General features: G+C 44.3%; 2 protein-coding genes across 33 annotated transcripts in view; one reads left to right on the forward strand and one right to left on the reverse strand.

The window, feature by feature from the left end:
- The window catches only part of LOC101321319 (protein numb homolog), a 234,127-nt gene extending 215,377 nt beyond the window's left edge, over positions 1 to 18,750 (forward strand). For 8 of the 10 annotated variants that reach the window (XM_073799315.1, XM_019921607.3, XM_073799312.1 and 5 more), the window contains 7 exons: positions 3,208 to 3,282; positions 5,254 to 5,394; positions 8,755 to 8,959; positions 10,711 to 11,004; positions 12,958 to 13,107; positions 15,349 to 15,495; positions 16,649 to 18,750. In XM_073799315.1, coding sequence (XP_073655416.1) covers positions 3,208 to 3,282; positions 5,254 to 5,394; positions 8,755 to 8,959; positions 10,711 to 11,004; positions 12,958 to 13,107; positions 15,349 to 15,495; positions 16,649 to 17,364 — 1,728 coding nt within the window. In that variant the 3' untranslated portion in view covers positions 17,365 to 18,750. The remainder of the gene's footprint in view (positions 1 to 3,207; positions 3,283 to 5,253; positions 5,395 to 8,754; positions 8,960 to 10,710; positions 11,005 to 12,957; positions 13,108 to 15,348; positions 15,496 to 16,648) is intronic. The other 2 variants (XM_073799325.1, XM_073799331.1) reach the window with 1 other exon arrangement.
- Positions 14,087 to 26,965, reverse strand: part of PAPLN (papilin, proteoglycan like sulfated glycoprotein) — a 42,711-nt gene continuing 29,832 nt past the window's right edge. For all 23 annotated transcript variants that reach the window (XM_073799286.1, XM_033850916.2, XM_033850906.2 and 20 more), the window contains 4 exons: positions 26,224 to 26,351; positions 26,009 to 26,117; positions 23,540 to 23,706; positions 14,087 to 21,169 (listed from right to left, as the gene is read on the reverse strand). In XM_073799286.1, the coding sequence (XP_073655387.1) occupies positions 21,027 to 21,169; positions 23,540 to 23,706; positions 26,009 to 26,117; positions 26,224 to 26,351 (547 nt within the window). In that variant the 3' untranslated portion in view covers positions 14,087 to 21,026. The remainder of the gene's footprint in view (positions 21,170 to 23,539; positions 23,707 to 26,008; positions 26,118 to 26,223; positions 26,352 to 26,965) is intronic.

Consider the following 26,965-nt stretch of genomic DNA (forward strand, 5'->3'; position numbering starts at 1 on the left):
AAAACTTGTATTCTAGCCTCATCCCCTTTTGCCTCCTAGAGGACTTTGTTCTCTACATTACTCTTTTTGGGCCTTCAGTCTCCATCTTTCCACTGGCTTTTCCCATTCAGCATATAAGCATGATCTGTTGTTGTTGAAAGTGTGTGTTACTCCTTCAAGAAGCTTTATTGTTGGGAGAATTTTTTTAAGTTTATTAATATAATGATGATAAATGAATACCAATTATTTATTACCCTCTTTAAATTCCAGGTACTGTATATATCTCTGATCCTTTTACCAACCCTATGGATACTTTACAGATGAAGAAATGGAAGCTCAGAGGACTCTATAACTTGCTTAGCTTATGGATAGTGGCATTGAATTCAGACTTGTATTTGTCTTACTCCAAAATCCGTTCTATTTCTAGTATATCATGTTAGTTTACCACAATTCTTAAAGGACGTCCCTTGATCCTCTGCTTGTCCTCCATCGCCTTATAGCTCTTTTTGTGTGTGTAGACTCATCTTGCCTTTCATTTACTTCTCAACCCATTCTAGTCTGACTTCCACCTTTTTATTAGTCAGATCCTCCAAAGAAACAAAACCACCATCTGTCTCTCTCTCTCTCTCTGTCTCTCTCTCTGTGTGTGTGTGTGTGTGTGTGTGTGTGTACACACAGAGGCCAGCAGGCTGGAAATTCAGGCAGAATTTCTGTTACAGACTTGAAGCAGAATTTCTTCTCAGGGAAACCTCAGTTTTTAACCCTTAAAGGCCTTCAACTGATTGGATGAGGCCCAGCCATATTATCAAGGGTAATCTCCTTTACCTAAAGTTAGTTGACTGTAAGTGTTAATCATATCTGCAAAATACCTTTATAACAACATGTAGACCAGTGTTTGATCAAACAACTGGGCAACGATAGACTAGCCAATATGACACATAAAAATCACCACCACAACCTCTATCACTGTGGTGTCTTACTCATTGCTAAATCCAGTCGGACATTTTTCACATCTTTCCTTAACTTGGTCACTTTGCAACATTTGACATTTTGGACAACCTGTTACTTCTCGAAACCCTTCTCCCTTAGTTTCAATGACCCTAATCTCTTTTCATTCTCCTGTCCGTCTGGCTATTCCTTTTCTGATATTTCATTACTCATCTCCCAATTCCTTAATTATTAATATTCTCTCCTGTCCTTGGCCCTCTTATTACTCCCGCAGTTGATGTCTCCCCAAACTAAAATTACATCTTAGAATTCTCTACTGAGCTTTAGACCTGTATATCCAATTGCTTGGATGTTGCACAGACATCCCAAACTTTGCTTGTCTAAAACTGAAATCCTATTCTCCCACTCTCCAACTTGCTTCTGCATCTCTTCTTTCTCTATCTTAGTTTGTAGTACCGTCTGCACCCAGTTAGTTTACCAAGCCAGGAACCAGAGAGGAGTCTTCAGCATCTCTCTTACATTTACCATTTAAGACTTTCCCATCTCCATTCCTATCTCAACCAAGAGAGCTCAACCCTCATTTTCTCTCACCTAGAATCTTGTTGTGGTATTTCTACCTCCCATCAGTCTCTTTCCAACCCCTCTACACTGCTGCCAAAGTGATATTTTAAAAATGCAAATCTGTTTATTTGTGTTTAAAATTCTTTTAGTAGCTCCTAATTGCCCACCGAATTAAGATAGAATTCTTTAGCAGGCATACAGTCCTCCATGGCTAGGCCTTTTCTGCTTTTTATATTCCACTGCGCCTCGCTCACCCATCCTACTTCAAGCCACACCGACATATTTATAGAGCCCAGATTTGCTGTATTGTTGGCTTCCACGTCCTATTCTGCTGTTTCTTCTGCCTGGAATGTCCGCTACCTCTATTATTTCCCTACCTTCCTACCCCCACCTGGGGCATCTAGAAAAATTATTTTAGTACCCAGTTCAATCTTTAGTTTGGAATAACCTTCCCCCAATTCCACAAATAGATTTGACCATACCTCCTTTCTGACATTGTTACAAGCTTATCAACTCTACTATAGCACTTACTACTGTATTATTTATTTTTTGTTTATCTGTCACCTTTCAATGGACTGTGAACTCTTCGAGTATTTCTACTGCCTGGCATATAATAGGCTCTCATCAGATTTGTTGTGGTGGTGGAAACGGAGCCGAGTGGATTATACAGTTCACTTAAATAAGGCCATGCCTTATTGAGGAGTGCTGGGCTTGGACATGTATAGTGAAGAATGGTAGACATTTCTTTATCTTCCTTTGTTCCTTCTAGAGGCTGCTGTTCCAACCTTTAGTACCAGATTCCTTTTGATCTATACTTTTTTTGATGTTCTGATACCTATTCTCAGCCTTCACTTTGCTTTTGTTTTATTTTGCTTGTATCTTTGGAGCAGTTAAAAAGAAAGGAAGCTATTTAAATTACTATTACAAATTCCCACTGTCCCATTTTCATTCCATCACAGGAGAAATCATACATCAGCTTGTTCTCATGTGATTCTTGTGTGCCAAAAGTCTTTTCTCAGCCAGTAAAAAGAATTCATGTTATAATGACAATATTTTTCCAACAGTTCTTTAATTCTCCTATGTCCCCAAAATGTCTCCATGCATTTAATGTCAAATTACAAACTAAACCAGTTCTGTGTTAATCCTGAGAGAAGAAATAATGGTTTTTAAAGATTGTTAAAGGAATAATGAAGACTTCTTGGGTTTTCAATATGAAAGTTTCAGGTGACCAAGCGTCCTGCTATACACATTGGGGCCAAAGGATAGTAGCATGGCCAGCATCTCATTTTAGACTTACGTATTACTTTCTACTCTAAATGCACTTGTAGAAGCTACTTGTGGTGTAACTCCTTATGTATTTAATATTTATCTAACTCTTGGTTTTCGTGGTTGAGTTTTGAAATGAGTGAAGAATCTACTTATTCTTTGCCCTTTACAGAATGTGATATCTTGGTTTTTATTCCATTTGTCCCCCTTACCCTTTACTTAATTTTATCTCATTATTTTGCATTGTGTTTCTAAAATAATGGCTTTGGCTTATTTTTTCTTGAATGTTTCTGCAGTTTGGTTTGAGTATCTAGCTTTGGCAGCCCTCCTGAACTTGACTCCATCTGTACTTGTGACTTTTGGAAGGCAGAAGTCAGTGTTTTCTAGGGAGATGACTATTTTTTAATATTATATATGTGTGTGTCTCCCTTCCTTTTTGGTTTCTCTTAAAAGACTGGAAAGAAAGCAGTTAAGGCAGTCCTGTGGGTATCGGCAGATGGACTCAGAGTTGTGGATGAAAAAACTAAGGTAAAACTTTCATAAGCTTAAATGTTACTGCTCATATGTTTTCTATCCCTATGATCAAATATAATGCCATTAAGCTGTTGTAGTCACTCTGTATCCTTCCACTTTGTCCAAAGAACGATCTTTGGAGAGACTAGTTAATGTTCAGAAAAACCAATTTAGTTACTCATTTACCTTACGAAAAACAGAAGAGAATTCTCTCAACATTTTGGTCTACATGACACAGCATGTTTAGCCTACGGTGTATTAGCATTTATTGTTAAGATCTGAGTTCTGTTTTTGTTCTGACACGTTAAAAAAGTTTACCCCCACAAATACGATGTGAAAAATGATGGACCTTTCATTGATATCACAGTTAAAAATTAAAAAAAAAAAGTTGATAGACCATATCTAAAATTTCTTCTTGTTCCTTAATAAAACACTATTTTTAGAAAGTGATATTTGAACTGATTAACCTACTATTTAACTGAAGACTCAATTTAAGTGAAATCTTAAGGACTAGTAAATTGCTCATTTGGTTAACATTTATTTAGAATACACACAGTATCTCAAATAATATGTAGCACTTTGCATTTGAAAGCAAGTGATCCTACATGCCTAAATAAGAATAGACATAGACTCTGCCCTTAGCATAAGGTGTTATTTATATAAGTACATTTAATCATTAATTCGAACTTTTTAAGAGACCTAAATCTGGAGAAATTTTAACAAGAAGGCAATTTTCAAAAAAAAAAAAAGAAAAATAACCCTCAGGTGTCACTGGAAGGAGGAGAAAGTCTGGCAGGTAAAGAACAGTTTTCATGGGTAGCTTGCCTGATATATTGTAAGTGATTTAATTTAGCTACATTTTAGTTCTTTTCACTAAGGCTTTTCTTTTTTTTTAAGTTCAAGAGAAGTGGTAGTCTCAAGTGTACATTACAATTGGAAATAACTATCATTTTAATTAGCTTATTTTGTGTAGTTTTCATTAGTGCTTTGGGTGAAATTTGTTGTATGTGGAGGCTATATTTTTAGTTGCTTTACACGATAGTTAGAAAGTGATGTTGCCCCCTGTTGCTTACTTATAACACTGGAATTAATTAATTTACTTCTTCCCACATTGAGTGATAATAGTAATTGATGACTTGTCATCCTGGGACCCATTATGAGCAGAAAAGAAATTTTGCAATATGTATAACAAATGAAGGGCTCATATTTAGAATATATAAATAACTCCTACATATCAGAAGAAAAATGACAGATAATCCAAAAGACTTGAATTACTTTGCTGAAGAGGAAATTCATAGTAATCAAGGTTATGCAAAATAAAATTATAATGAGCCACCAGCATTGCAGAACTTTAAAGAATTGACTGGCAAGTTTGTGGAGCAGTAGGAATTCTCATAGTTATGCTGTATAAAAGCCATTTTGTTTGCATGTTTTAGCACTTACAGCCCCCATCTCAGCATCTAGGGATTTTAGGTGCCTGGAATATCACACAGAAGAGCCAAAGAGTGTCAAGATTTTAAAAAACATTTTGTGCAATGTTTATACTATGTGTATATGATGTCATTCAGCAAGTATATAAACATAGAGAGTCATACTCAAAATTAAATAATCAGTAAGTTAATAAATACATAGAGCTGTTCTGGAAATGATGTTATTTGAATGTAAGTTATATGGAAATTGGATTAAATTGATTTACATATATTGTAAAATTGAACATGGAATTTACCATCATAAAACTAGAATCAGCAGGCATATATTATATATATGAAGATGAAGTGAGGGAGGCATCTGGGGAAAGTGCCTCTTGGGATTTCTCCTAGGTCAGATTCTTAGTATTCAGACTTCTGGCTCAGATCCAGCTATTCTATAGCCTTGATGCATTAGATGTAGAGATTCTGTGTTGTGAAATGAACATCCTGTGTTTCTTCTGAGAAACTTGATTAACCTCATAAGTCCTCTATTCCTTTGTGTTTCCCTTTTTTCCAGGACCTCATAGTTGACCAGACAATAGAAAAAGTTTCCTTCTGTGCCCCAGATAGGAATTTTGATAGGGCCTTCTCTTATATATGTCGTGATGGCACAACTCGGCGCTGGATCTGTCACTGCTTCATGGCTGTCAAGGACACGGTGAGTCCAATAGCATGGATTTCATCATGACTAGCCTCAGTCACCAAGCTCCTTCTGGGTTGGCTCAGCCAAACAGTTTCCACTACATTTTTTTTTTTTAACATCTTTATTGGAGTATAATTGCTTTACAATGGTGTGTTAGTTTCTGCTTTATAGCAAAGTGAATCAGTTATACATATGTTCCATCTCTCTTCCCTCTTGCATCTCCCTCCCTCCCACCCTCCCCTATCCCACCCCTCTAGGTGGTCACAAAGCACCAAGCTGATCTCCCTGTGCTATGCGGCTGCTTCCCACTAGCTATCTATTTAACATTTGTTAGGGTATATATGTCCATGCCACTCTCTCACTTTGTCACAGCTTACCCTTCCCCCTCCCCATATCCTCAAGTCCATTCTCTAGTAGGTCTGTGTCTTTATTCCCGTCTTGCCCCATGGTTCTTCATGACCTTTTTTGTTTTTTCCTTAGATTCCATATATATGTGTTAGCATATGATATGGGCATATACCCTGAGAAAACCATAATTCAAAAAGAGTCATGTACCAATATGTTCACTGCAGCTCTATTTACAATAGCCAGGACATGGAAGCAACCTAAATGTCCATTAACAGATGAATGGATAAAGAAGATGTGCCACGTATATACAATGGAATATTACTCAGCCATAAAAAGAAACGAAATTGAGTTATTTGTAGTGAGATGGATGGACCTAGAGTCTGTCATACAGAGTGAAGTAAATCAGAAAGAGAAAAACAAATACCGTATCCACTACATTTTTAACAAGTACGTGCTGTTACAGCACTTGGAAGTGCCTAAACTAACCTGCTTTCACTCCTTTTATTCAAGTAATTCACACTCTTGGTATAACCCTACCACTCACAGAGCAAGATGATTGGCTGAGGTCCAAGGTCATTAAAGGAAAGTAAAAGTTCTCTGGTGATGGTGGCTGCTAATCTTTATTTGAAACTTTTCATTATTAGAACTATTTTCAAGATCCTTACATGCATTTGTTTGCTAATTCATCTGGGTAGAAGATACTGGCATTTGAAAGGCACTTATAAATTCATTTACAAAGTGACTACCACAAGAACTGAGTGGGAGTATATTTTCAATTAAAAAAATAGAAATACTAAATTATGGTACAGTGAACTATGCTAGAAATTGCTACATAGTAGAAATTTTGGTTTTGTTTAAAAGTAGAGAATAGGGACTTCCCTGGTGGCGCAGTGGTTAAGAATCCGCCTACCAATGCAGGGGACACGGGTTCAAGCCCTGGTCCAGGAAGGTCCCACATGCCACGGAGCAGCTAAGCCCGTGTGCCACAACTACTGACCCTGCGCTATAGAGCCTGCGAGCCACAACTACTGAGCCCACGCGCCTAGAGCCCGTGCTCTGCAACAAGAGAAGCCGCCACAATGAGAAGCCTGTGCACCTCCACGAAGAGTGGCCCCTGCTTGCCACAACTAGAAAAAGCCCGTGTGCAGCAACGAAGACACAATGCAGCCAAAAATAAATAAAATTAATTAATTTAAAAAAGTAGGGAATAATCGAATCTATCATTCTTCATCTAAATTACCCAAAATTCTGATATGAAAGACAAGACTCTTAGATGATGATGATCTTCATTATAATATAGCGTTGAGTGTGTAATATTTGAGTTTTTAAACATCCAGACAGAATAAGGCAGTTGTAGCAATTCATGACTACAACTCGATGAACTCTTGCTAAGGTTTAACCTGGAAGGGAAGTGGTGGCCATATTCTAATATTGACCAAAAACTTTTTAAAAAGCAGTTGTATAAACAAATATTAGGAGCTCAAGCTCTGAATCATATATGGGTTCAGTTCCTCTTTCTGGTTCTTACTAACTGTGGGTTTTGGGGCAGGTTATTTAACATTTTCTAAGTCTTAGTATCCACTTCTATAAGATGGAGATAACAGTTGTGGGGACTAAATTTGGTAACAAGTATAAACACTTATAGCATAGGGTCTGGCCCGTGGTAACTGCTCCACTTCAAGAACTTCTGTCATAAGGCCTCGCAGAAATAATAAGTTTCCTTGGCCTATAGTTCTGTCCTTGTAATAGAGCTGTGTTCAAACGCACACGGGTTCTAAAATTCTTTCGGTCCTCTCTCCTATTTCACCCTTCAATGCCTACCCTTGTATCATCCTACTAAGAAGTTAGATAGAAACTCACGCAGATTCATAAAGAGTGAGTCTGTCAGTCTTTAAATAAGCAGTCATGTGAAATCTTAGGGACAAAAGCATTTCAGACATTTACCTCCCCTTATGATATCTGATATTGGCGTATAAGATGCAGTGAAATTACTTACTCAGAGCGATATGTAGGAGCAGCTGCTTACATGGTATGATTTTGGAAACTCCACAAAGGTTTCCCTGTTCTCAGATTTTCTTCTCGCTGTTAAAGACGCCAACAGTTATTATATCATCCCTAACTTTTTTATTCCACAATTAGGGATATAGTTTAAAATACAGATAACCCTGGTAAAAAGTAACCCACCAAATCTATTAAATTTACTCTAGGTAATCCAGTGTATCTTTAAAACAATATTTAGTTTACATAAGCCTTCCTCCCCTCCCACACACAAAAAATTCAGGTTTACCTGTTTAATTCCTTTATAAGTAGAAAATGTGAGTGAAAACATGCTTTTACTTTTGCCTGTGTGTGGTTGGGAGGTAGAGTTGGGGTTTGAGAGAGCTAGAAGAAGATAGGGAAGTTATGGGAGAGAACCTACAAGCACTGAGGGCCCAGATGGGGCAGGGGAGGAGCATTCAGAAAGACTGAGAAAGCTAAGCTTTCCTTTGCCTGATTGCTTCTCATCGCTGCAGTTGTATTTATTTATGTGAAGTTTTAAGTTTGCGCCTTTTGTTCCTAGACATGTTGATAGTATATTTAAGCTCTGAAATAAACCCTGCCTTTCCAGTGGTTTCTTAGAAATGCTTGGTAAATATTCCTACTATTCCCCTAAATGGCAAATAGAGGTTTGTGTGTCAAGACTTAGGGCTTGGAACCTTGAGCAGTGTCTTCTAAGCTGGTGACCAGAGTTAATGTGAGTGACAGAGGGACCTGACTAATAAGGAAGTATTGGTGGCTGCTCAGAAAACACCGCTTACCGATGGTCGCTTTACCCAATGCCTACTACAGTAAAGGATCATAAGCATTACCTAAGGTAATAATTCATTTAGATTAATTTGGCGTATTAATATACTAAAATCTAATTTTAAGCTGGAGTTCCTAACATTTTGCCTGTGTGGAAACAGACTTATTTTGTGGTCCAAGCTAATTTGTAATTTTTGACACCATAACTCTAAAAAGGTTTTTTAAACCTTCTGTTACATACAGGGTGAAAGGCTGAGCCACGCAGTGGGCTGTGCTTTTGCAGCCTGTTTAGAACGTAAGCAGAAGCGGGAAAAGGAATGTGGAGTGACTGCTACTTTCGATGCCAGTCGGACCACTTTCACAAGAGAAGGATCATTCCGTGTCACGACAGCCACTGAGCAAGCAGAAAGAGAGGAGATTATGAAACAAATCCAAGATGCTAAGAAAGGTACAATCTGTTCTACTACAATGTGTGTTTATTTAAACAGTTTTTCCCAACAGGTTAGTATTTGGAAGCTATCAGGGGCAAACTTTTTCAGTCAAGGAGAACTCTTAGCAATATATGAAGACCTTAAGAACAAAGCTGAAAATCTAAACAGAGTCCTTTCCTTTAGAGTGGCTTGTTTAGTGGCTTCAAAGTGTTTACTCTTCCCATTATGTTAAACTACTGGGGAAGCTGAGAGTGTTAGTTGAAGAAGCTGCAAAGACATTCAAAAACAAAATTGGGAAAACCTGCATCCTCGAACAGATTTTTAAATTCTGATGCATCTGATGTCTGTGAGAAGCAAATGCTATCAAGGACCTACATTTTAAAGGAAGAAGTACAAGTCCCAGGTTTAGGCTGCAGAGGACCCACTGATGGTGATGCTGGGTATAAATGCAGGCAGAAATTTCTCGGTGATACTCTTCTTATTAGATTATTACTGTTGTTTTAGTGCTTTTGTGAAAAAAAGTCCACAGATTTTGAGATGCTGGCCCGTCTTTTTTCCACAGCCCCATTAATTTTAGTGTGTGGTTTTGCAGAATGTGTTTTTTTTTTCCAGATACCCATAGCAGCATAGCAGAAATGCCTGTACAAGCATTCAAGTCACTCAGGAGGCTGTTGAGTCAAGTGTGTTTTAGAACTGAGTGATAGGGCTTAGGGAGAATGCTTTGCATTCTTGTGTATAACTAGGGCTGAAACCAACAAGGAATATTTTGGAATTAAACAGTTCGGTTTAAATATAAATATAATTTTGCTAATTTTTTTACTATATTCTTTCAATTCTAAACCAGCCATTTTAGGTAACTTCATTAATACTGACCCAAACAGCTCTAATTTTTAAGCCAAAAAAAGGATACATATTTTTATTTGAAATTAAATTATTGATTGTGATTTTTTTTTCATTTCTTATAAACATTTGTGCCAGGATACCAAAGAATAAAGAAACGCCATGCTATTTTAATTAGGAAATGTAGTATGTATACCTGTTATGTAGTATGCTTCAGTGATTTTCAGACTGGATGCATATTCTTTAATACCACCAAAGAATACTTTTTGATACACACAGCAACTGCCAAAATGGTTGAGTCCTAGCATCTACAGAGGATTGTGAGGGGAGGGGAGTAGAGACTTACCACAATCAGAATGGGACACAGTGCGTACTCACATGGAAACAGTCTTGTATTCATGTTTACTCCAATTTAAAATTTTACTTCTGTATGCTTTTATTCAAATGAGCCACAAATGCCTAATGTCCATGTCTGCTTTATGACATTCTTTAACATCTAATCAAACTTACGCTTATTTAGACCTTTCTGACTCTGCCACTCCTAAATCCTCTCCCCCAAACAAAAAAGCAAACAAATATTGAACACTGTGAACCATCATTCTTTAAAGGACCTTTTGCTAGGAGTTGATAGGTAGTTTTGTTTTGTTTTGTTTTGTTTAATCTTGTTCAGAGTCTTAATCACTGCATGGGAATAAAAGATCTAATATTTTTGTCTTAGTAGATATACCATGTGACATGTAGTAGGTTACTAAACGTTTTATTTGTCTGAAAAATAGGAGATCTGAGCCCCACTTCTAACCTGTCTTTTAAGAGACATGGTGAAGGAGATGGGTAAAAAGACCTAGAAGAGTTTTTGAGTTCCTCAGCAATATAAGCTCAAATTATTTGAAGACATTGCTAAGGTCCTCTTTCTCTTGACTTTCTTGAGCTGAAACAGATAAGACAGTTGTTGGTTCATCAGTGGCCCCTGGCAACACTGCCCCATCCCCATCCTCTCCCACCTCTCCCACTTCGGATGCTACTGCCTCTCTGGAGATGAACAATCCTCACGCCATCCCACGCCGGCACGCACCAATTGAACAACTTGCTCGCCAAGGCTCTTTCCGAGGATTTCCTGCTCTTAGCCAGAAGATGTCACCCTTTAAACGCCAGCTATCCCTGCGCATCAACGAGTTGCCTTCCACTATGCAGAGGAAGACTGATTTCCCCATAAAAAATGCAGGTAATGCAGCATCCACCTAACTCACTGGGTGCTCTGGCACTGAAGCGTTACCATCACTTCCAGTGGAGTCACTGATCCCATCAAACTAGCCACCCCTCTTTCTGAGGCTGGTTGGTGGTTACATATCTTGTATCATTTCCAATTGGAAGAAAATGGAGATTCATGGAGAGGGACGTGAGTCATTCATTTCTCTTCAACAAATAGGTAACAGAGCCATGATGGGAATTCCCAGCCTGAGCTACAAGGTTTGTGATTTGTCCTGATGAAAGTGTACCTGCTTCCAAACATCAAGGGTCTCAAGTTTCCATTCTTATTCTGCCATTTGGGACCCAGCAGGGAATTAATTTAAAAGGCTTTGGAAACACATCCAGTTAAATAGCATTACTGTCAGATGTACCAGAAGAAATGGATAAGTTCTCAGTGTCCTTGTGGCTGGTTGGCTCCATAGGGAGGAAACTCTAAACGGGTCTCCTGCATAAATCTAAGATCTGTTGTTCATCAGAGACAGTGGGATTGCTCACACATATTCATTACCTTTCAGAACTGCCACACAGGCCTTTGTGTGGCCTGTGTACAGCTGAGCCAGCCCTGGTAGCTCTATCCTCATCATAAGATCCGGAGCTAAAGTGTCAGATCTGGTCAGTGCTTTTATTGGGCCCTATTTTACTTCACTCTGAGACATGTTGAGCTGGTGCTATAACAGAATCTGAGGAAGCTCTGTCTCAATAGGGCACTCCCACTGCTGGTGGTACAAAAGTACAGAGAGTTAAGTTCTTTGATGGATAAAACTCAGCCTAAAGAACAGTTAAACTAGATGGTTACTGAGGATCTTTTCACCTCTCAACTCCTGTAAAAACTGAAACTCCAGATGCTTCAGGTACCTCATTTTCAGTCTCCCTCTGGAGCAGATGGGGAAAAAAAACGATTATTCTCTTTCCACAGTTGAGCAAACAGAGGTTCAGCACATACAATTAGCTTCCTCTGTGACACAGAAGTATCCCAGTGTCACTTTTTTTGTTTTGTTTTGTTTGTTTGTTTATTTTTGGCTGTGTTGGGTCTTCATTGCTGCATGCGGGCTTTCTCTAGTTGCGGCAAGCAGGGGCTACTCTTTGTTGAAGTGCGCAGGCCTGTCATTGTGGTGGCTTCTCTTGTGGCGGAGCACGGGCTCTAGGTGCATGGGCTTCAGTAGTTGTGGTACACAGGTTCAGTAGATGTGGCTCAGGGGCTCTAGAGCGCAGGTTCAGTAGTTGTGGCGCATGGGCTTAGTTGCTCCATGGCATGTGGGATCTTCCCAGACCAGGGCTCGAATCCGTGTCCCCTGCGTTGGCAGGCAGATTCTTAACCACTGCGCCACCAGGGAAGCCCCCTAGAGTCAATGTTAAGAACAAAGCCTCTGGAGTCCTGGACCTCAGTTCACTTTTTCATGTTATCACAGCTCAGGTACTTGGTACTTTGGAGAAGAATGAGAGTGATCACACTGTCGTAGTTTATTACAGAGAAAAGGACTGAGCACCCACTGGTGCACCTGACTTTAACCCATTTTTTGACAAGAGTCACTGGAAGGTTGCAGAACTTAACTCAGACCACAGCCTTGGGACCTGGTCGGAAGACAAACAGGTTGATCTTACTGACTGGACGTCTTGGCACAAAAAGAGAACAGCAAGTTCTCAACAGTGTCACACAGGAGAGGAAATAAGGAAATCTGGGGATTTGCAAGGGAGGAAGATAGACCTTAGTACAGGAATTGTTATCATTTTATACCTTCTCATGTGAAAAGCCAGTGGATAGTGGTCAGGAAATTTTTTGAAGCTGCTTTTATATCCCCACCTGACAGTTGAGTCTTTTCCTTCCACAAATAAAAGATTCAGTATAAAATGCCACCTTGTGTGATGCTGTTCTGTTTCAGGATCGTTCCATTTTGCTGTCTGGAGCCATCTTCTGTTTGTCTTGCAGTGCCAGAGGTAGAAGGGGAAGCGGAGAGTATCAGCTCCCTGTGCTCACAGATCACCAATGCCTTCAGCACACCCTCCGAGGATCCCTTTTCATCCGCCCCAATGACCAAACCAGTGACAGTGGTGGCACCACAGTCTCCTGCCTTTCAAGGTTGGTGCCCACTTAGCCTGCTGACCTGTTCTCTTTGAAACTAGTACTTTTATGACACTGCTCACTAACTATAAGTTGGCATTCTGAGCTTCCCAAGACCTGGTCATACCCACTAATTTCCCTGTTTGATATTATCTCGGAATCGTTAAATTTCCCTATTTGACAGTGTCTTTGTGCTTTGTTCCCCTTCCTGTTTCCTGAGATGTCTGCATTTGTCATTTTGCACGTACCTACCTGTCTTTCATCCCATTCTATCAGGAGCATCTATAGTCCCAACCCACTGCTTTATTTGCTACTTAACTGTTAAGAGTCAGAGTATCCAGCCATTTCTCCAGAAACAGCAGTCATCAGAGTTGGTTCTAGCCTTATGCTTTCTTTAGCACAGTGGTTCTCAACCTGGGGTGATTTTGACCCCTCAGGGAAAACTCGGTATCCATTATCTGGAGGCATTTTTTGGGTTTCACAATGTGGTAGCAGGTGCTTACTGTTGACATCCTGGTAGAGGCCAGGGATGGCAGTAAACATCCTTCAGTGTTGTTTACTGCCACACTGAATAGCCACCCTCACAACAAAGACAATCTGGCCCAAATTATCAGTGGTACCAAGACTGGACCCATCTAGTCTCTACCCTGTCACAAGAGGCCCATAAAGAAAAAGGTACTTCAGTTCATTTCATTTTCCATAACAAGTATCCTAAAATTAGCCTTTGTGGCATTGAAGAATTAGTAAAAGTGGTTGTTTTCAGAGATACTGAATTAATAGTTGGTATTGACTCAAAGGTCAGCAAAGAGTCTATATAACTTAAATTACAGACTTTTAGAATTTGAGCTCCTGTAGTTGATATTTCTTCATTTCTTTTGGGAGAGAGCTCAGAAAAAGTTTTCCTGTGGAGACGTTTTTTGCCTGCTCTTATTGAAAAGCTACAACATGCTTTTCCTCTAGGAGGGAGTCTCTTTAAAAAAAAAAAAAAACCTTAATAGTCATATGCACCAAGTGGCTTTTTATTTCATCTAACAAATATTTATACTACCAATAATAATAGGCACAATTTATTGGGCACTTAGCACAGTGTCTACCACATACATCATGGTAAGGACATACATTTTTTCATCTCATTTAATCCTCACAACAACCCTTTGAGGTAGGCATCACAGATACAGAAAATGAGGCTCACAGAGGTTAAGTAAATTGCCCAAATCACACAGCCAGGATTTAAACCCAGGTCTTTCTGAATATACTTCCTGTTACAGTCTACTTACTCTGTGCCTATTTACAGGGCAGTGGGTATACAAAACTGAATAGAATATAGTCCTTTCCCTGCCTTTAAGGGAATCTCAGTGTGTGGATAAGCTAGTCTTTTAGGCAAGCCCTGGGTAAATCATACCAATGCCATAAGCATAGTCGCTGAGTCTTAAAGAGGGACTGATTGGTGTAGGGCAGGAGAAGGTGCCTGCTTGTCTGTTCCATATGAAATATAGAGAGCTAGGCTAAGGAATAGAAAGTGATGGAATAGATGTCTGGAGTAAAGGAGCACGGGTTAGGAGATTTTAATAAAGGGAGACAGGAAAGAACAGTAGGTGCCTTGAGATATTACAAACATTACTGAGGGGAAAAAAACCTTTAAAAAAGATGAAATTAATTCTATAGCAAATTAAAAAATTATTAAGCATATGAAAACATATACCAAGTTTGATTTTTCTCATCTGTAATATGGGGGTTTTGAGAGAATTAATTGAGATGATGCACACTAAAGTACTATTAGCATAGTGCCTAGCACATAATAAGGACTTATTGTATTTAACCATTGTTGTTATTGTTGGCATAATTTGATCTTTTGGAATAGTGGTAGGAGAAGAAAATACTTTGTCTATATCATTATGCCGAAGGCTAAGCTGTATCTTAGAATAGTTAGACTTTTTCCTGCTTGTAATACAAAGCAGCTCTGTTCAACTTAATTTGAAATTGTTTTTCTAGTCTTCATTTCCTCTCTCTCCATACACGTATTTTCCTAAAAGAGTCATACAGCTTTATCAGTACACCCATTTTAATTACATCCTCTAATTCCCTCTTTGCCAAAAGGTTTGTGTATCCATTGCAAATGGCATGGTTATCCCAACACCAACTTTTCTGTTTTATGTGTTCCACCAGTATTGCACATTGACCTGACTGACCCAGCTCCAAGGGCCACCTGTACACCTTGCATGAATTTAACTACATTGGTGTTGTCTGCTCCCATTGTAGCTAATGGCACTGACTCAGCCTTCCATGTGCTTGCTGCTAAGCCAGCCCATACTGCTCTAGCACCCGTAGCAATGCCTGTGCGTGAAACCAACCCTTGGGCCTATGCCCCTGATGCTGCTAACAAGGGAATTGCAGCCACACATTCGGGTAAGGTGACCACAGATGATGGTGAGGATTCTGGGATCAGATAAGTGACCCTTGTTCAAAAATCAGCCATTTAGCTGAGTGGGAACCAGGGAGGAGTCCTTTTAGGAAAAGTATGATCCCTCTTGGAAATAAACTACTACTAAGAAAGGATGGTGTCACAGACATAGAGAACAAACATATGGATACCAAGGGGGCAAGGGGATGAATGGGGAGATAGGGATTGACACATATTTACTACTATGTATAAAGTCGGTAACTAATGAGAACCTACCATATAGCACAGGGAACTCTACTCAGTGCTCTGTGGTGACCTAAATGGGAAGGAAATCCAAAAAGAGGGGATATATGTATACGTATGGCTGATTCACTTTGCTGTACAGCAGAAAATGACACAGCACTGTAAAGCAACAGTACTCCAGTTAAAAAAAGACGAAAAGAAAGGATGGTTCCTTCAGAGAGGAACTAAAGAGGTTAGGTTGATAGTTCTTAGGACCATAGAACCACCCATAGAGCTCCGTAATACCCAGATTCCTGGGCCCCACCTCCAGAGAGCCTGTCCCTGGATGCAGATCCGTGGCCATGCCTGCAGGAAGAGACGACTCTGCCTCTTACAATGGCAGGCCTACAAAAAAGGCTGCAAAAAGCACCTTGTATTTGCTTTTCTATATTTTTTAGTTTTTCTGTAATGAACATTTTAAAAAAACTTAATAACATTAAAGGCAGTTCACCAGGAAGACAACATATGTCTGGAAGCCAGGAAGGGGCCACAAAGTACGGCACCAAGTCACTGGTTATTTTCTTTTCATTCTGTTAGAGCAGAAGGTAAATTACCTCAGGCCCTTTAGAGTATGTGCAGGCCACAGCAACGGTGGGGACGGGTTCTGATGCCAGCCAGCAGCCTTGGTTCGATGCAGTTGAGCCATATCTAGCAGCTCCTCAGTGTGGCTGAGGTAGCCACATGGTCTCATGGGTTCTCCCTGTCCTACCACAAAACCTGGTAATAGAGACTTTCCTCCCACCTACCAAAACCACAGAATATCCCACTGGGGGGCTTGTTCTACGTTAGGCTCATTCAAATAGCCAAGATTATCCAGTGAAGAAAGAAGCCCCTAATAATTCTGATTCTCTCCTCTCTTCCTCTTGTTGGTTCCAGGGACCGAGTGGGGTCAATCTTCTGGTGCTGTCTCTCCAGGTCTCTTCCAGGCTGGTCACAGACGCACTCCCTCTGAGGCTGACCGCTGGTTGGAAGAGGTGTCCAAGTGCGTCCGGGCTCAGCAGCCCCAGGCCTCAGCTGCCCCTCTGCAGCCAGTTCTCCAACCTCCTCCACCCAGTGCCATCTCCCAGCCAGCGCCACCTTTCCAAGGAAATGCATTCCTCACCTCTCAGCCTGTGCCAGTGGGTGTGGTCCCACCCCTACAGCCAGCCTTTGTCCCTGCCCAGTCCTATCCTGTGGCTAACGGGATGACCTATCCAGCCCCTAATGTGCCTGTGGTGGGCATCACTCCCTCCCAGATGGTTGCCAACGTGTTTGGCACTGCAGGCCACCCTCAGGCTGCCCAACCCCATCAGTCTCCCAACCTGGTCAAGCAGCAGACATTCCCTCAGTACGAGACAAGCAGTGCTACTGCCAGTCCCTTCTTTAAGCCTCCTGCTCAGCACCTCAACGGTTCTGCAGCTTTCAATGGTGTAGACGATGGCAGGTTGGCCTCAGGAGACAAGCACACAGAGGTTCCTGCAGGCACCTGCCCAGTGGATCATTTCGAAGCCCAGTGGGCTGCATTAGAAAGCAAGTCCAAGCAGCGTACTAACCCCTCCCCCACCAACCCTTTCTCCAGTGACTTACAGAAGACTTTTGAAATTGAACTTTAAGCAGTCCTTATGGTTTACGTATTTTGTCTGTACTTAGGCAAGGGCGGAGGGTGGAGGTCAAAGGAGCAAAGGGGACTTTGTGTTCCCAACCAGTATGCTTTTCACTAATCCCAAAGGTCCCCAGGAGCATGTCCAGGCATAGAGTGCTGAAGGGGTGATTGAAAAAAGTGGAGAAAACCATTCCTAGAGAAGAGCTGTCTTGCAGTTAGACTAAAGAATTTAAGGAAATGTTACCCTCTGCCCCCCTCTTCCTCCCTCAGGCCCTCACAAATCTCTGGCAACAGAGAGGCAGAAGTATCTGAACAGGAACCTGTATTCAAAGCACATTTACTGGAATATAAAACACAACGGGAAGCAAAACGATCTCCCTTTGTTTTTCAGGCCATTCACCTGCCTCCTCTCTCAGTACTGGCCTGTCTTAAAGATCAAAAACAAAGTGGCCTGTGCTTGGGCTGGGGACAAGAGGCAGGCTGTGCTGCCAGAATTCCCAGGAGGGCACATCAGGAGCCGCCCAGCAGAGCTATATTTTAGGGGTAAAGTTGAGCTTCCATTTTGAGTAAGAATAAATATTATAAATATATATCAAAAAGCCAAAATCTTTATTTTTATGCATTTAGAATATTTTAAATAGTTCTCACTATTAAAAAGTTGTATGAGTTGTAAGTAATCTTGCCAAAGGTAAAGGGTTAGCTGTAAGAAATTGTACATAAGATTGATTTATCATTATGCCTATTGAAGTAAAAAGAGGAAGGGTTGGAAGTTGCAGACGGGATCCCTAGCTTACTTGGTATCATTTACTGTAAGTAGCACATTGCAACAACAATCATGCTTATGACCAATATAGTCAACTAGGTTGTAGTTTTAAATAAAGAGTGAGCAGTATTGTCCTGGTTTTAAACCTATAAAGAAATTCTAATGTCATTATTTTAATGGAATCAATCTAAATAGAGAATATGTATTTTCTTCTATATATTGCTGCAGTTTCCTTATGTTAATCCTTTACTTTGTTTTAACACTAAGGTGACAATGACATAATCATATCCATAGACAGGAACACAGGTTACTGTGTTGGTTTGTCATGTAGGTCTTGGTGGGTTTTGCTTTAAGTAAGTTTTGTTCCCACGAGTTTTGTGGGGATGGAGGTTCTAGTTTTATTAGCACTGCTTGTGCGTGTGCATGTGGGGGTGTGTGTGTCCATCCCTCTCCCTCCCAGTGAGCAGAACATCCCATTTGCCAGTTGCAGCCACTTGACCTCTGGTAACAACGTGAGATCCCATCTCATTTTTACTTTTGAACGTCGGCCTTACAATCAAATGTAAGTTATATATATTTGTACTGATGAGAATTTATAATCTGCTTTAACAGAAATAAATGTTCGTGGTAGAAGCTTTTGGCCATGAAGGGCTATTCTTTCCCCTTTATTAGCAAGTGAGTTTTGGTTCTTTTTGGTCTTGTCATCTCTCCATTCTACTGCCGCCACAGATTTCTAGGTTGATGGCTAGAAAATCTTTCACCGGGATTAGTATATTCTTAAAATTCATATTTGTATCCACACTTTAGGCTTTGGTTGTTCCTAAGCGCATCTCTGATGTCAGATTCTTCTTGCTCAAAGTGCAGACTTCAACCTGGCAGCTGGTTAGAGATACAGAACCTCAGCCGACCCCAGACCTAGTCAGGATCTGCATTGTGACGAGATTCACATTCTGAGAAGTTGGGCTGGAGCAGTGATTTCCAACTTTGAATACGTATTAGAATCATCTGGGAGATTTTAAAATCCTCATGCCTGGCCAATTAAATCAAAATCTCTGGAGAGTAGAACCCCAGGTTCAGTTATTTAAAAAGCTCCCAGTATGGAAGAAGGTTGAGAACCACCGGTCTAGGTTGAGTTTTACTCTCACCTCTAACCTTACCCCACTACTCTGTGACTAGTTCCAAGAACTAACCTACCTCAAACTTACCTTCTGAAGTGTGTCACAAATTTGCCAAATACTGGTTTAACTAAAGAACGGGGGAGTCCAAGAAGGTAGCCCTTATTTTCCAGTTTCTACAGCAAAACCAGCCATGGTTAGGGAAAGGGATGCACCTCAATATTTTTTTAAAAATGAAAAAAAGACCTGTGCCACCACATTTCTTTTGTTGAATGAGAGGTAGACCAAGAAGAAGTATCACTCACCCATGATGCAGCTGTTTGTCTTTTCCAGCCAGTGTGTTGGTAATAAAAAAGTCACCTTTCCCTGTAATGCCTGTCTTTCTTGTGTCCCAGAATAACCTCTGTTACTAGGCCCAGCCAGTCCTCTGGAGGATGTGTAGAAGGTTAAAGTGGAAAGAAACTCGGAAACTCACTGAAACCAGGCCTCTTGATTTAGCAGCAAGGAATTAAGAGGCTCCAAGAGAGGAAGAATGACCTCTTCCAACTCAAACCATTTCTGAAACCACTTCCCTGTATTACATTGCCCTCCACTCCATTGGTTCCCCCCCATCCTGCTGGTGCTGTTTTTTATAATAGTGTTTTTGTTTTATTTACTTATTTATTTTTGGCTGAGTTGGATCTTTGTTGCTGCAACACAGGCTTTCTCTAGTTGCAGCGAGCAGGGGCTACTCTCTGTTGCGGTGCATGGGCTTCTCATTGCGGTGGCTTCTCTTGTCGCGGAGCACGGGCTCTAGGCACACGGGCTTCAGTAGTTGTGGCTCGCGGGCTTAGTTGCTCTGCAGCATGTGGGCTCTTCCTGGACCAGGGCTCAGACCTGCGTCCCCTGCATTGGCAGGCGGATCCTTAACCACTGCTCCACCAGGGAAGCCCAACAGTCTGCTTTTTATCTGGCAGCAAGTATTTTGCATCAGACATACTGGCTTGAGGAGGAGAGGCTCCTTGGTGGTCACTGCACCGAACAGGCTCACCTGCTCCCTGCAGGTGTGAGACGATCCTCACGGCTTGGCTTTGCATGTCTGCCTCGGGAGGAAGGCTCCATCCAGCCTCTTGATGAAAGGAAGGCGCTTTTCTAGTTCTTTCATACTCAGATAATGATGCAGTGGCTGCTGTTTCATCCCAAATCCCTATACTGGGCCTTTCATTTATATTCCACTTCGTCGACAGTTTTCACAAACATCATGCTATTAATGACCATATGCACAGATGGGATTTGAAGCTGGTTGCTATACTACCTAGAAGGGCGAGAGAGGCTAGAGCAATGAACCGCTGTTTGGACCCCAGATGAGACCTAGTTCTATCAAAGTATGCTTCCCTGACACAACAGGAGTTAGTGTTCCCGTAGAAGATAGGTATTAACTTTGAGATCATTACACACCTCCCCACACAGCTTTAAATGAAGTGAGAACCCTGGTGGCTTTCTTTAAAACACAGTGAACTGATCCTGTGTAACAAATTTTAGAGGGAAGTTGTAAAGTGAAGGATGTCCTTATCCAAATAGATGCTTCTTCTTGACAACTCAGCAGGCGCTTGTGGTACGTCAGAGAAGCAAACACTGCTGGGACTACAGAGGGAGGCTGCCGCTGGTGCTCAACTGCCGGAGCAGCTTTGAAGAGGCCAGTGTCTCCGGAGGAGAACTCCCTTTGCCAGCCAGACAGGGGAGACTGAGAGCCTGTCTCCCCTTCTCCCAGCCCTGTGAGTTGTATCCCTGCTGCCAGATGGGCTGAGCAGGAGGCTAGACCCGGGAACAGCTGGCACAGCAGAAGCTGGAGTAGTACTCATTGCCGCAGAGCCGGGCCTGCAGGATCAAATCACAGTTGGCCAGCTCCGGCTGGTCGATGCACTCCCTGCCAGGGTCCCTCGGCACGGTGGCCAGTGCTGCAAGACAGCGGGGGAGAGGGGGTGGTAAGAAAGCTCTGTGTAGGCTGAGAACTCTCCCCTACTATTTCATTTCATTTCGTTTCCCTGAAAGGAAAGTGCTGTCACACTGTAACCTTGTGACACCTGTATGTACAGCTATGGGAGGGCTCTCAGTTTCCATTGTCACTGGCCTCACTTCAGCATGCAGTTGTCCTCCCATTCTTTTGCAGCTTCCGCCCAGTGCACAGCCCATCACAGACTCCCAAATATTGACTGCCTGGACGATTAAACATCTCTGGAAGTTAACCCCCTGCCCTGACCACTGAGACCCCAAGAGCTGGACGACACTGTTGCAGCCTGTGGATGGGGCAGAAGAGAGAGCAGGGTCAGCCCTAAGCACAATTGAGTCGGCAAAGGCTGTGTTCTCTTTCACTACTGGTTTCCTCCTACCTCAAAAGTCTTGTGCCTTCAATAGCCCCAGCTTAGTCACTTAGTTCCCCATCTTTCCAATTTTTCCACTTCCCCCGGAGACAGCAAAGAGTATTAGGCAAGGTGACAGGAGGACAGGCTGTGAACTGTGGCACTGAGACTACATCGAGCACAAAGTGCTGGTTGCCTCCCCCTCTGAATTTACTGGAAGCTTCAGTATCTTATAAATCCCTGTGAGAGTTTCATCCTGCTGCTTCATCTTAGCACTGAAGTGGCCTTTTCTTTCTGGAAGGGGCTCTTATGACTCAGCTTGGCTTAGGCCTGAGCAGCACCTCCCTGAAGTCATCTCACGGGGCTGGGGATGGCCTACTCCATGCCCTCTCCCCTGCTCCCTCCTAAAATACAACTGAAAGACCATACCTAACAAGTGGACGGCTGTATAAAGTAATACCAATAATACAAGAGTATGAACTACTTACGTTTACATAAAGAGCAAGCCACCTATGCCTATTCTTAAAAATCATAACTTTGGTATCAACTTTATCTCAGCCATTGCAGCCCTTGGACCCATCACGGCCAGAGGTGAGGAGGTGCTGGGCTTGCTGGTGAAGCACGCTGGTTGCCTGGGCGCCATCATGGCTCTGCCACTTCTAGCCGGGGGTCTCTGGGCAAATTAATATTACTTAAGCTCTCTGTTTCTCAGTTTTCTTATCTGAAGTGGAGATAATAATAGCACCTGGGGCACATAGTAACCATGGTTAGAATGTGCGCATGTAACTGTTTTGCCCCATAGCATTCCCACTCACTTAGAGTAGTGTGAGTGACCGTCCCCCGCTCTGTTTTAACCCTACGATATTTTCTGTTTCTCACCCTAAACTTTTAGGCAAAAAGCTTGAGAGGTCTTCACAGTAGAATTATGTCCCTTACACCAGAGTGTGACTAGCTCAAGGCCCCCCACCCTGATTCGAACACTGCAGTTCCAACATGCCACCAAACCACGAATAGGGCACAGTGAGACAGCCTCAAGCAGTGAAATGCTACAAAAAGCTTACATGGGTGACAGCAGATAACATGCAGCCTAATCGATGGAACGAACACTGTTAAAGGAGGGAGAGAGATAGCTTCTCATCAAGAAAGGTCCCCCCCACCGCCCACACACAAAAAAAGTAAGATTAGCAACGCTCATCTAACGGGGCGGGAGAAAGGCAGCTGGACTGAGGCCATAGTGTCCTATCCAGGAAGGCAATCACGTCACACCACATCAGGAGCCCCACTAAACTTCAGCATCAACCAAATTTCTAATTACAATTTAGCTTCCCAGGTAGACATGTCTATAGCTAATCACAAACATGCCCATCTGGATCCTCCTAACAGTTCTCCTTCTCTCATAAATCTGCCTTCTGGCCCTGTCTCAAGTCTCGTAAGTTTGGTAAATACACAGACAAGGATCTATTTGCTGGGCAGGACAGAGGTGAAAAGTGGCCCCTACAGGACGGTGCTTTGGCCAAGGCAACGCCTTCACGCAGGCACGTACTCCATCACTGAGTCTCTGAGCACCTGGTGATGCAGACACTGCGCTGGGCCCTGGGACGTGTGCGGCCCAGTTGCTGTCTGAAGGAGCTCAGACTGGAAGCCCACTGTCAGTCCCGCTCGCTAAGCAACATTTCTACCAGACTTCAACCTTTAGCCTGGCCAATTCCAGCCTCAGCCCCACAGACAGGAGGTAGCCAGGCCTGACCATCCAGGCTGACCAGCACGGAAAGGCCCTGGCAGTTCTCTCCCAGGCTGTTTCAAGCCCCATGATAACTGGCCTGCTCCAAGTCACACTACCAGGAACTGGCAAAGTGAGGCAGGACTTGGAGTTGAGTCCCCTGGACTGCAGAGCGTGCCCCCTCCGCATTCTGCAGCAAGCAGCCAGCTCTCAAGGACAAGCAGATGCCTGGGGTAGGCCTTCCTTACCCGGCGGGACCACCTTCACCTCGGTGCTGCGGCTGACCGCCTGGCTTCCACGGTAGGCGCTGCATGTGTAGGAGCCCTCGTCCCTGGCCTGCAGGTTGTGGATCAGCAGTGTGCCATCCGGGGACTGGTGGACACGGTGGCCATCGGCCCGCACCGGCAGCCCATTCCTAGGGGGGAGAGGACACTGGGAGAGCTGTCCAGGCCCTGGGAAGCTGTGCCAGCCCTCGCAGGGCCAGGGGGAGGTGGTGATCCAAGGCCACTCCAGAGCCAACGACTCCCTCTTTGCAGCCCCTCACCTTAAGGAAGGGATGGGTCTGGTACCAAGATGATAGACCAGCAACGCCAAAGCAAAATACTTTGGAAGTGAGGTGGACTCACACCAGCTGATCTAAGTGACTGCAGATCTGCCCCTTATCCCCACAGGAGTCTCTCTCCCTCTTCGTCCACAGAGGTCCTCTAAGCAGCGGGATGAAGGACACGAGCATCCTGCCTCCAGCGAGGTGGGGCGGGGTGCAGGTGGTAGGGGAGCCTTCCCTAAGGAGGACAGCTGGCCGAGGCCTGACCTGAGGGTGAGGAGGAGCGGCTGGCTGACAGGAGGACACGGGGACCCGGGGGTTTGAAGGAAGGCCATGGCCGCAGCGAGGAGAGTGGGCGTGGGAGGAAGTGCGCACGGCTCCTGTCAGGAGTCCGGACCGGATCCTGGGGGTAAGCGAGGGGTGTGAGCTGAGCAGGACTGACAACGCCACGTGTGCTTGGAAAGGATCACCAACCGCAGCGTGGGGCAGGGACGAGCCCGAGGGCAGAGGCCAGGTGAGTGGCTGCCGCAGGTGTGCACACAGGTTGACGAGACAGACAGTAAAGCAAAGGGACCTGGGTGAGGGTCAGAGGTGGGGGAGAAGAAGGGTAGCAGGTTCCAAGCTACCAAGGTAGCTTGGTTACTGGGCAGTGGTGGTGCACCTCCACCGTGGGGAGACCCAGGGCAGGATGAGGAGTGAATGGTGAGGTTATTTTCCCCCATTTCGCATTTCGGGTGCTCTGAGACACCAGGAGCCATCAGGTTTGAGGTCTGGACCCAGGTAGTGTCTCAGCAGTGATGGTCCTGGAAACTTCATGTCTACAGGGCTACCCAAGGTGAAGTTAGAGAAAAGCCGAGGACCGAGGACCAAGGACAGACCTCAAGGTACAAGAGCCTCTCAGAGAGAGGGATGTGATGAGCGGGCCAGTAAAACAGAAGCTGCGGCCGGAGAAGCAGGAAGGAGACTGCAGGTCATGTGGGACTGAGTCTGTTCAAGGACTGAGGAACAGGGAGGTACTGGTGACCTCGGTCAGGGCAGTGTCCCTGGCATGGGGGTGCGGGGGTGGAGCCCCGGGGCAAGGGCTGAGCTGCCAGCAGGGAGGTGAGCAGACCAAGATAATGTGAACAGCCGTGCATGAAGGGGACGCAATATAGGACCCCACTGCAGGGAAACACTGGGTCAGAGGAGGGTGTGTTTATGTTTGTTTGTTTTGAAGAGGGGTGTCCTGAGCATGTTTGCTGCTGGGAAGCTCCAGGCCTGATAGGATAATCACAGCCACAGCTGATCAGGGCAGGGCTGGCTGAGGGCACCAGCTGAGAAGCCTGCAGAGGCTCCCACCACCTTCCCTGGCATCAAGGCCACAGAGAGGCAGCTGACCTCCGTGCCCCTCACCGTTCCTGCCAGTGTGCAGGCCCATTCCCATCCTGGCATCATCGCTCCAATACTCACCCTTGAGGCTTGACCAAGAACATCCTTCCCTTCATCCATTCTCCCAGACAGGAGACAGCCTCACCCCACTGTACACAGACGCACTTAAGGCAAACCTCTGGAGCCTGGGGGACACTGGGCCATCTCCTGCCTGGGAGTTTTTGGGGGACTCAGATTACCCCAGGATCCCCAGAGCCTAGCCTAGTCCTGACATACTGCAAGGAGGAAGTGGGCAAAAAAACGCTGAATGAATAAAAGACCAACAGATTTGGGGTGAAAGACCACTGAAGTCCTCAAAGCTGTGTGCAGCCCAGGGTTTCTCAACGCCAGTGGAGATTCTGTCACCCAGGAGACATTTGGCAACATCTGGAGACTTTTTATTGCCATGACTTGGGAGGGAGTGCCACTGGCATCTGGCAGGTAGATGGCCTGGATGCTGCTAGATGTCCTCCAGTGCACCCCAACAGACGAACGTGTCAGCCCAAAATCTCAATAGTGCCGAGGTTGAGAAACCCGGGGTAGCCCGACCAACAGAAAAGAGCAGTCCCAGGGGGCTTCCGGGCGTCGGTATGAGGGCGCTGTGGCCCCTTCCCTGACACCAGGCCGGGAGGCAGGAGTGGAAGAATAAGGGGAGGGGGCGGTGGTGACCGCAGCATCCCGCAGGAAGGTGCACCCCCTCTGTCTGGGCTGTACCACCTCAGGTACGAGGGCCCGAGGGCCAGGCCTGCCTGGAGCAGAGCCTTACCTGGACCATCTGATGTTCACGCTTTCGCCCGCCACCGCACACAGCAGCCTGGCCGTGTCACCTTCTGGCACCATCACCATAGAGGGCAGCCCTGTGATTGTCAGCTCCCCTGGGCCCAAGGAGGGGGCACTGTCAGCCACCACGCCCATCCTGGCCCACCTGACCTCAGAGGCCACCGGCCACACTCACCCTCCTGCCCGGGACTGCCGCCTTACCCAGAACTCTGAGCTGGACCCAGTGCTGGTCTCGGTCCTGCCCGTTGACTGCAACACAGGTATAGAAGCCTCCATCTTCCACAGCCACGCGGCTGATGACCAGGGAGCCGTCGGACTGCAGCTGGTGTCTGGGGGCCAAGCACAATCAGGTGTCCCCACCCCAAGGTGCCCGGCAGGGGGCAGGAGGGGCAGGATCTTCCCTCCCCTGGTGAGAGGCTGAGCAGCCCCTGCTGTCACTGGGATCTGACCAAGGGCCAGTAGGCCTCCAGCCCTCAGGCCCTCCAGCTGCTGGCACTCTCCTTAAAGATGCCTGACTTTAGAGCCTGAATAAACAAGTCAAGTTTTCTGATACAAAATAATTCTGGTTTGGGTTTCTAGTTTTTGCTACACTTGTTTACTAGGCTCGGTTCTGGTTCTACCACTAGGAGCTGTGTGGTGTTCAGCTTGTGCATGTCAAATGGGGATGAACTAGCACCCACCTATTTGGTCTCCTCTGCAGGTCACAGGAGGAGAAAAGCCTCACCTCCGAACGGGCCCAGTAAACGTGAGCCCTTGGGATTACGGCCAGAAGTGTGTCCGCCTCTGTTTCCTCGCTCAGCTGTCACCTCTGTTAGCAGGCCCTTACTTCTGTCCGCTAACCACAGTCCAGAAAGGCCCAGAGACCCAAATGCGGTCTGCCCGAGGAGCCCGACGCCACAGCTCCAACCCTCAAGGGGCCCTGGGGTCCTCCTCAGGACCAGGG

Source organism: Tursiops truncatus, chromosome 2 (assembly GCF_011762595.2).
Source record: "Tursiops truncatus isolate mTurTru1 chromosome 2, mTurTru1.mat.Y, whole genome shotgun sequence".
NCBI classification, from domain to species: domain Eukaryota; kingdom Metazoa; phylum Chordata; class Mammalia; order Artiodactyla; family Delphinidae; genus Tursiops; species Tursiops truncatus.